Source organism: Oncorhynchus gorbuscha, linkage group LG24, assembly GCF_021184085.1.
Source record: "Oncorhynchus gorbuscha isolate QuinsamMale2020 ecotype Even-year linkage group LG24, OgorEven_v1.0, whole genome shotgun sequence".
Classification (NCBI taxonomy): domain Eukaryota; kingdom Metazoa; phylum Chordata; class Actinopteri; order Salmoniformes; family Salmonidae; genus Oncorhynchus; species Oncorhynchus gorbuscha.
Window position 1 is genome coordinate 5,396,574 of NC_060196.1, and position 10,332 is coordinate 5,406,905.

Genomic DNA, 10,332 nt, shown 5'->3' on the forward strand with positions numbered 1-10,332 from the left:
AGGCATGTTGTGAGAGAAGAGGATGCTGCACCTCTCTTGATTTGGGTGGAGATATCAACAAGGCAAGAAGGTAAAAATGTTTTCAGTGACAAGAGTAAGACCTTTTTGGGGGCCTGCTGATTTTAAAGCCAGGTGAGTGGTTCAAAACGTTTTCAGTGACCAGAGTAAGACCTTTTTGGGGCGCCTGCTGATTTTAAAGCCAGGTGAGGGGTTCAAAAGTTTTCAGTGACAAGATAAGAATTTAATCCATGTTGGATGGTTGTTGATCTTTAAAGACCACCACTTCAATTTTCCTGATTAGGGATTATCCCTGACAAGGAGATGACAGGAATGTTATTAATTCTATTTAAATGAAACTTCACTAGGTGTTACAACATGTCTCTAACATGCATATTCACAGACTCATTTATACAATGTATATGATTTATGTATACTGTACATGTGAGGGATTTGGCCAAATTAGGCCTCACCAACATTAGGACATATGTTGAACATTAAAGGGTACTTTTCAGATACTGTATAGAATCTTAGAAAAAGAGTGCTATCTAGAAGGTTTCTTCGGCTGTCCCCATAAGAGAACCCTTAGTTCCTTGTAGAACTATTTTAGGTTCAATGAAGAACCCTGTCCACAGAGGGTTCTACATGTGGACAGCCGAACAACCCTTTTGGAACCCTTTTTTCTAAGAGTGTAGAGACAATGTAGGTCTAGAATGAATGTATGTCAATGTTTACATTGTCACCAGATTCAGCCCAGCTAGGCATCATCCCTAACCCTGTAATTGACACAGTTGTATCTGTGTCCTAATAACGGGAGGAGGCAAGACACACCTGCATGGAATGTTAACAGTTTGAGATTCAGGTTCAACCTGTTTTCTTCATTAAATATTCACTTGTTGGTTCACTAATACAGCATGTCAGGGCTGACAGTCACTCAGTGTACTTGGCTGACTGAATAGTGTAATACAGTGCAGAGTATTGAGTAATATACATGCATATAAGATATAGTTTAACATAATAACATGCATATAAGATATAGTTTAACATAATAACATGCATATAAGATATAGTTTAACATAATAACAGGCATATAAGATGTAGTTTAACATAATAACAGGCATATAAGATATAGTTTAACATAATAATATGCATATAAGATATAGTTTAACATAATAACAGGCATATAAGATGTAGTTTAACATAATAACAGGCATATAAGATATAGTTTAACATAATAACATGCATATAAGATATAGTTTAACATAATAATATGCATATAAGATATAGTTTAACATAATAACATGCATATAAGATGTAGTTTAACATAATAACATGCATATAAGATATAGTTTAACATAATAACATGCATATAAGATATAGCTTAACATAATCATATGCATATAAGATGTAGTTTAACACATTTGTGAATAGTTAAGTCAGTGTTTTCCAAACTCCAAGGGATGCATGTCTTGTTTTTAAGCCCTTGCACTACACATCTGATTAAAAATAATCAACGCATCATTACATTAAGATTACTTGAATCAGCTGTGTAGTGCTAGGCCAAAACTATAACATGTATACCCTGGGGTCCCCAGGACCGAGTTTGGAAAACACTGAGTTAAGTCAATATTATGTTTCTTTTCTCGGAATTCAGGAGAATAGTCTTTCCTTCATCATGAATATGTGAGTGAATATTTCGGTTGAAGTTATTTCAGTTATTATGGGTCTGCTCATATGACTGCTAATTTCTCCACAGACAGCGACTGTAAATTTAATTTTGTTAATTTGTGAAAGTGTTGGTGCATCATATTTCACTGCCACAGTAAAAGCCAGTGGCTGATCTAATTTACATTTTATACTCAGTTATATGTTTATACATATATTCAGTCATTCTGGAACAGAGATGTATATTATTATAAATAATATATGAATTATATAATATTCTTATGTATTTATTTACAGAATTTCAGACAAACAACACAATATGTGTCAGACTGAATGTCAATCATTCATCTGAACGTCTGAACTGAGCTAACTGCCAAAGTTGGTGTGTTTAATTGTTTATTTGGATCCGCATTAGCTTTTGCAGAAGCAGCAACTATTGTAGTGGATACAGTAGAATCAGGATAGAAATATCAATATTGTAGCATAACAATACTATATCATACAATGTAGCAAACACTTCCTGAGTTTATTAAATGTTGTTATAACGTGTCAAATAAAGGACTGCGATATCACGCTAGGCCAGTAGAGAACGACAACGTGCTAGTTTTGAGGTCTCAACATATCGCGAGTCGCGAGATGTGAGAAATCTCAGCTCTATCTTTAACACTCGCGATAATTCCGTTTTCCTTCTCTTTCACTCCCTGTAGCCAACATGGCAGTCGGCAAGAATAAGAGGCTGACCAAAGGTGGCAAAAAAGGTGCCAAAAAGAAGATGTAAGTAGCGCAATTCATCCATTACATCATGCAATATACACTATTAGGTTCAGATTATTGACTTTCAGTTTGAAAATGTAAAGGATGAGGTTGATTTTAACTGGATGTACTCAGGCCCGTCACTGTTGCTAATCTGCTAGGCTCACTGCGCATTCAGTATTCATGAGTTTGTGCATAAGCGACACTGAACTGTTACAAAAGAGACTGTCGAAGTCGTAACACAGGCTGCATATCGTGAAGCATTTTATTTAAATGTACCGAAATGCACTCATTGTCTGTAGTCTAGCGACATCGGCTGTCTTGACAAGCTAAGCTACCTCACTAGATCATACATGTAACTATGGTGGCTAAGCAAGATGGCAGACAGTCATCCATGAACATAACGTGGACAACGTTAGCTAAACGAAGTATTTTCTACGAAATGGCGTGGTCAGGTCAAACAGGATCAAAGTATTGTAGCCAAGCCAGCCAGGGCTACATGTGCGTGGTGTCAGTCGAGAAAAGGCACATTTATCCGATAAGATCATTTAGCTGGGCCTTACATTAGTAACCAGCTAGCTAACGTTATGCTCTTCCAGTCATGTTTTATTGATTAGCCAGGTGCCTGTTGAATTTCCACGTTTGATTGTACTGGAAGTTGACGTTAATACCATTGCCAGCATTTGACAATAACAAGTTAACGTTAGCCCTTTGGTTTGGTTTCGCGTTAACTAGACTGCAACCTTCGTTTCTTTAGCTAGCTACATAGGCCTGTGTCATCAAAAGAGATTAACAGAACTGATATTGACCACACTACTTTCTCTATCCCCCAGTGTCGACCCTTTCTCCAAGAAGGACTGGTATGATGTCAAGGCACCCGCTATGTTCAACATCCGCAACATTGGCAAGACCTTGGTCTCCAGGACTCAGGGAACCAGTAAGTCTGCCTTTCTAACTGATGCAGGTTAATGGAGCCACACATGGTTCAGTGGTGATGGCTACCAGTAACATGCAGCAAAATAACTGCAGACAGAGCCACATGGTTCTGTGGAATTATAACACAGTTTGGAAACTAGGGGTTGATTAAAGTGAGGTGACTAAAACGGGAACTCCTGACCGTGTACAGTAACTAGCTAGGTAGCCTAATTCAACTAGCTTTGGGACAACTTCGAGAGTCTGTATATTGGTTGGACTCCTAGTTGTGCATCGTTCTGTTAGGTGTCGATGGCTAATAACCATACCACAGTATAGCCGGCTTCGTCTAAAATGTTTCCGGGCCAACAAAAGCATATGTAGTATATTCTCTTGGATTTTACCGGACAAAGTGAAATGTCCCTCGCTGTCAAATAAACATTGGTATCCAACTTTTGTCTAAACTGCACCATATTCTTGCCAAGTTAGACAGCGGTCTGCCATTACACGCAAGACTTCCTACCACAAAATGTAGCATTTTATTTAATAGCGAGGTACACATTTCACTATGTCTGGTAAGTACAGTTCCTAGCGATTATACATGTGATTTTGTTGACAGGAAGCGTTTGTTTGGCGAAGCTGACCCTGGTGGCAAGGTTGTTTTTTGTTAAAACACCAGAACGATGCACAACTCAGGGAGTCCCAACTAATAGAGTCCTGAAGTTGTCCTAAAACTACCATTTAATAGGGGTTTGTTGGTCAGTAATGTCCCTTTTTTAGTTTTCCCTTTTAAAATTGTTTCAGCTTGTCGGTCTTGTCTTGGATTTGTTTGTACTGTACTTAATACAATGGGAATGCATGATGACAAATTGTTTCGGCCCAATGATTGCCACTGACTACTGGTAAAGAGATCTGCTGATGTTCCCTGCCTTGGCCTCCATTCCCCTCACTGCGTCCCACATAAACTAATCTGTTCTACTAGGAATCGCCTCTGATGGTCTGAAGGGACGTGTGTTCGAGGTGAGCCTCGCTGACCTGCAGAATGATGAGGTGGCCTTCCGCAAGTTCAAGCTGATCTCAGAAGACGTGCAGGGCAAGAACTGCCTGACCAACTTCCACGGCATGGACCTGACCCGTGACAAGATGTGCTCCATGGTTAAGAAGTGGCAGGTGAGGAATCCTTCAGGAGGTTGTAGCACACAGCTGGATTTGTTGAGATATTGTAATTTTGATATGCATTTATAATAGAGGTCGGCCGATTAATCGGAATGGCCGATTTCAAGTTTTCATAACAATCGGAAATCAGTATTTTTGGGCGCCGATTTTAAAATTGTATTTTATTTTTTATACCTCTATTTAACTAGGCAAGTCAGTTACGAACACATTATCAATAGCCTAGCATAGCATTTTGTCCAGCTAGCAGTGGGTAACTTGGTCACGGAAGTCAGAAAAGCAATCAAATTAAATTGTTTACCTTTGATGAGCTTCGGATGTTTTCACTCACGAGACTCCCAGTTAGATAGCAAATGTTCCTTTTTTCCAAAAAATATTATTTTTGTAGGTGAAATGGCTCCGATTGTTCTTCACGTTTGGCTGAGAAATCGCCCGGAAATTGCAGTCATGAAAACGTCTAAAAAATAATCCAAATTAGCTCCATAATATCGACAGAAACATGGCAAACGTTGTTTATAATCAATCCAAGGTGTTTTTCAAATATCTATTCGATAATATATCCGCCGGGACAATTAGTTTTTCAGTAGGACCGATTGGAATAATAGCCACCTCTGTATTTTACGCAAGAATCTCTCTGGGAGCCATCAGGTGACCACTTGCGCAATCTAGCCGCTTACAGGTATTCTTCAACATAAATGCGTAAAACTACGTAACAATGCTGTAGACACCTTCAGGAATACGGAGAAAGAGTAATCTGGTTGATAGCCCATTCACTGCTCAATAGGGACGCATTGGAACACAGAGCTTTCAAAACATGAGTCACTTCCGGATTGGATTTTTCTCAGGCTTTCGTCTGCATCATCAGTTATGTTATACTCGCCGACAATATTTTTACAGTTTTGGAGACTTTAGAGTGTTTTCTATCCTAAGCTGTCAATTATATGCATATTCTAGCATCTTGTCCTGACAAAATATCCCGTTTACTACGAGAACATAGTTTTTCAGAAATGAAAATACTGCCCCCTAGTCACAGTAGGTTAACCTCTTGCTTCTACCTGGCATGCAGGCGTCCTATCTAGAGCTCTGGAAATGCAAATGCGCTACGCTAATAGTATTAGTTAAAACTCAAACGTTCATTAAAATACACATGCAGGGTATTGAATTAAAGCTACACTCGTTGTGAATCCAGGCAACAAGTCAGATTTCTATAATGTTTTACGGCGAAAACATAGCACATATTTATGTCAAACCACCACCGCAGACATAGCTCATTAGCATAGCCAAGTAGGAAAAAATATGCAATCAACAAACGCAGGATTAAAAAATCATTTCACTAACCTTTTGAAATCTTCATCAGATGACAGTAATATAACATGTTACACAGTACATTCATTTTTTTTTTCAATAATCTGCAATGTATATCCATAAATCTCTGTTTACAATGACGCATCGTTCAAAAAATGCTACTAAAATGTCAGGAGAAATGAAATAGCTCCGGCAGATAACGTCAGCTAACAAGGAATACACATCATAAACTTTGACTAAATATGCATGTTTTCGTATGTGTAGGAAGATACACTTCTTCTAAATGCAAACGCTGTGTTACATTTATTTTTAACGTTACAGTTTGCGTTTACTAGGCTATACTAGGAGTCGGCGCTCCAAATGTATCATTATGCCTCTATCTTGGAGTCGACAGAAACCCAAAATTAACACATAAATATTCCCTTACCTTTGCTGTTCTTCCATCAAAAGACCTGGAAGGGATTATACTTACCAAAACAGCGTTTAGTTTTCAAGTCTGCGTCTTTCGGTTCTCAAAATAGCCACTTTTCGGTCGAAATGTAGGCAAAATTCAAGTGGATGCGCACCAAAACGTCTAAATTATATATTATATGTCAAGTAAACTTGTCAAACTATGTTCATAATTAAGCTTTAACATGTTATAAAGGTGTACAGCAATTGTGAGGACGAAGCGAAACACACACGTCTTTTAATTGATCCTGAAGAAAAGAGAGAGCGGGAGCAGAGCGCCGAGACCTTTCGGCACACTCAACGTCTCGTGAGCGCGCGATTCACACAATGAGAAGCCCCATTGAAAGCGGGCTTCGCGCTGAACACGTAGGAACTGTTCCCAGAGCGGTAGTTGTTTGGGAAGGCGTTTAAGATGACGTCAAAGTTGGGCCAACTTTTTCCATGACGAGAGATTTTGGGAGAATGCATGCCCTGAGACTTCTGCTTTACATAGAGACAAAATTTAAACGGTTTTAGAAGCTTTAGAGTTTTCTATCCGATAATATTTTTTATATGCATATATTAGCAACTTTTGACAAAAATGTATCCTGTTTTATATGGGTACCCAATTCCTCCATTAGGGGCAGTAAACAGGGCTAGGCTTAAGAGGTTAATGACCTGAGGCTCGTTTTTCTGTGTGTTGTCATGTTATAACTAAGTCTATGATTTGATAGAGCAGTCTGAGCGATGGTAGGTAGCAGCAGGCTCGTAAGCATTCATTCAAACAGCACTTTTGTGCGTTTGCCAGCAGCTGTTTATGACTTCAAGCCTATCAACTCCTGAGATTAGTAACCAATGTGAAATGGCTAGCTAGTTAGCGGGGTGTGCGCTAATAGCATTTCAAACGTCACTCGTTCTGAGACTTGGAGTAGTTGATCCCCTTGCTCTGCAAGGGCTGTGGCTTTTGTGGAGCGATGTGTGACGATGCTTCGAGTGTGGCTGTTGTCGATTTATTCCTGGGTCGACCCCGGGTAGGAGGGGCGAGGAGAGGGACGGCAGCTATACTGTTACACTGGCAATACTAAAGTGCCTATAATAAGAATTTGTTCTTAACTGACTTGCCTGGTTAAATAAAGGTAAAATAAATTAAAAAATAAGAACATACAATAGTCAACGGTTAATGAAATACATATGGTATAGAGAGAAATAGTCTTATGAATACTACACTGCTCAAACAAATAAAGGGAACACTAAAATAACACATCCTAGAAATGAATGAAAGATTCTTATTAAATACTTTTTTCTTTACATGGTTGGATGTGCTGACAACAAAATCAAATTATCAATGGAAATCAAATTTATCAACCCATGAAGGTCTGGATTTGGAGTCTCACTCAAAATTTAAGTGGAAAACCACACTACAGGCTGATCCAACTTTGATGTAATGTCAGGCTCAGTAGTGTGTGTGGCCTCCACGTGCCTGTATGACCTCCCTACAATGCCTGGGCATGCTCCTGATGAAGTGGCGGATGGTCTCCTGGGGGATCTCCTCCCAGGCCTGGACTAAAGCTTCCGCCAACTCCTGGACAGTCTGTGGTGCAACGTGGCGTTGGTGGATGGAGCGAGACATGATGTCCCAGATGTGCTCAATTGGATTCGAGTCTGGGGAACGGGCGGGCCAGTCCATAGCGTCAATGCCTTCCTCTTGCAGGAGCTCCAGCCACATGAGGTTTAGCATTGTCTTGCATTAGGATGAATCCAGGGCCAACCACACCAGCATATGGTCTCACAAGGGGTCTGGGGATCTCATCTCGGTACCTAATGGCAGTCAGGCTACCTCTGGTGAGCACATGGGGGGCTGTGCGGCCCCCCAAAGAAATGCCACCTCACACCATGACTGACCCACCGCCAAACCGGTCATGCTGGAGGATGTTCTCCACGGCGTCTCCAGACTCTGTCACATGTGCTCAGTGTTCATCTGTGAAGAGCACAGGGCGCCAGTGGTGAATTTGCCGATATTTGTGTTCTCTGGTAGCGCCTCCATGCTCTGGACACTACGCTGACAGACACAGCAAACCTTCTTGCCACAGCTTGCATGTGGGTTGTAGACTCAGTCTCATGCTACCACTAGAGTGAAAGCACCGCCAGCAAAACATCAGCCAGGAAGCATAGGAACTAAGAAGTGGTCTGTGGTCACCACCTGCAAGTGGACATTTTGATTTCACAGAAGTGTGATTGACTTGGAGTTACATTGTGTTGTTTAATTGTTCCCTTGATTTATTTTTGAGCAGTGTATATTAACTAAAACCTCTTACCTTGGATTATTGAAGTCTCATGTTAAAAGAACTATCAACTATTATATGTTCTGAGCAAGGAACTTAAACGTTAACTTTTTTTTTTCATGGCACATATTGCCCTTTTACTTCTCCAACTCTTTGTTTTTGCATTATGTAAACCAAATTGAACATGTTAATTTATGAGGCTAAATGGATTTTTATTGTGTTATATTGAGTTCAAATAAGTGTTTATTCAGTATTGTTGTAAGTGTCATTATTATAAATAAATAAAAATCTCAGATTTTTGGTCCTCCAATAATCTGTATTGGCGTTGAAATTCATAACCGGTCGACCTCTACTATGAATTAACCTCTGCCTTGTAATGTTATTGATAACGTGTTGGGGCCAATGTACCCAAAACTATTCATTAACCTTCATCCTGTCTCCCCGCCAGACCATGATTGAGGCCCATGTGGACGTGAAGACCACCGACGGCTACCTCCTGCGTCTGTTCTGCGTTGGCTTCACCAAGAAACGCACCAACCAGATCAGGAAAACGTCGTACGCCCAGCACCAGCAGGTCCGTCAGATCAGGAAGAAGATGATGGAGATCATGACCCGTGAGGTCCAGACCAACGACCTGAAGGAAGTCGTCAACAAGCTGTAAGGACGTTCGCCGTTCTGTTGCTAGTTCAATAGAATGTTCTGCACTCTGGGAAGATGTGGTCCATGTGAAATGCAACATGGAGTGCATGTATATTAATGACTGTTAGATGAAGCAAATATTTATTTCAACATTGTTGCGTGTGTCGAACACTTTTCCTGCACCTGAAATTGTGTACATTTAAGTTTTGATGTCTGAGTAAGTTGAAAGGCATTCAATGTAGGCAGCCAGTTATTTAACCAGATCTCTCAGCCGGTCATTTTCAGTAGCCAAGCCAGGTTTCCTCTTTCTGATTTACTTTTCCCTTTGTCCTTTAGGATCCCTGACTCCGTTGGCAAGGACATTGAGAAGGCCTGCCAGTCCATCTACCCCCTCCACGACGTCTACGTCAGGAAGGTTAAGATGCTGAAGAAACCCAAGTTTGAGTGTAAGTCACCTTGAAACTCAAACCTATCCTGCCCCTTGAGGCGTTGCAGTCCGACAATGTGTCGAGCCTGTGTCATAAGGGGCGGAGAGTGAAAGGGCTATGTCTACGCCAAGGACCCAGAACGGTGGGTACTTGGAGTGATCATGGCTCCGACAAATGGCACAATACTAGACAATTGATGGTGTGAAAGAAAGCCTATTCAGGATCTTTGTCAACTTACTGTACATTAAAGCAGCTCAAAAACAACCTTAACCTATTATAACCAGGGTTATTGAATGTCATCTTAATCATGACCATCGTAAGGTCCCCTTCCCAGCATCTGGCAGCATTTATGATATTCCAGCAAGATGACTCCACACTTGTTTCTGTACGACATGATTGTATCTTAACATATGTCTATGGTTGCAATTACAAGCAGCCCAATTAATTATTGGCAAAAAATCAGATTTGGATTGTGTAAACAGCCTAGCATACTAAATGATCCTAAGTGACTTATCCAATGTGGCGTTCTCTAATAGCCTGAGTTGTACTCTGGTGTTGTGCTTATGTTATTGTCTCCTTCCAGTGGGCAAACTGATGGAGCTCCACGGTGAGGGTGGTGGCAGCAGTACAGCCAAGCCCTCTGGGGATGACACTGGGGCCAAGGTGGATAGGGCCGACGGCTACGAGCCCCCCATCCAAGAGACCGTCTAAACACCTGACAGATTTAATAAAAAATGTAAATGATACTC

The 10,332-nt window shown here is 40.6% G+C and overlaps 1 protein-coding gene and 2 non-coding genes across 3 annotated transcripts; all 3 read left to right on the plus strand.

Moving 5' to 3' along the window:
• The first annotated feature begins 2,320 nt into the window (after positions 1-2,320).
• On the plus strand, positions 2,321-10,329 carry LOC124012024 (40S ribosomal protein S3a). Its single transcript, XM_046325370.1, has 6 exons — positions 2,321-2,436; positions 3,249-3,352; positions 4,310-4,497; positions 8,965-9,173; positions 9,492-9,601; positions 10,167-10,329. The coding sequence occupies exons 1-6, from the start codon at positions 2,375-2,377 to the stop codon at positions 10,292-10,294; spliced, it is 801 nt and encodes a 266-aa protein (XP_046181326.1). The 5' UTR covers positions 2,321-2,374; the 3' UTR covers positions 10,295-10,329.
• LOC124013443 lies at positions 4,181-4,250 on the plus strand. The gene has a single exon (XR_006834869.1). It is a non-coding gene; the product is annotated as a small nucleolar RNA SNORD73 (small nucleolar RNA).
• Positions 9,629-9,758, plus strand: LOC124013456. The gene has a single exon (XR_006834881.1). It is a non-coding gene; the product is annotated as a small nucleolar RNA SNORA17 (small nucleolar RNA).
• Positions 10,330-10,332: the final 3 nt, after the last annotated feature.

What these genes read in the sequence shown, in the direction of transcription:
- LOC124012024 (XM_046325370.1), top strand. Translation starts at nt 2,375, where the DNA reads ATGGCAGTCGGCAAGAATAAGAGGCTGACCAAAGGTGGCAAAAAAGGT. An exon ending in CCATGGTTAAGAAGTGGCAG is followed by an intron (nt 4,498 to 8,964) that starts GTGAGGAATCCT and finishes TCTCCCCGCCAG; the next exon opens with ACCATGATTGAGGCCCATGT. An exon ending in AAGGAAGTCGTCAACAAGCT is followed by an intron (nt 9,174 to 9,491) that starts GTAAGGACGTTC and finishes TTTGTCCTTTAG; the next exon opens with GATCCCTGACTCCGTTGGCA.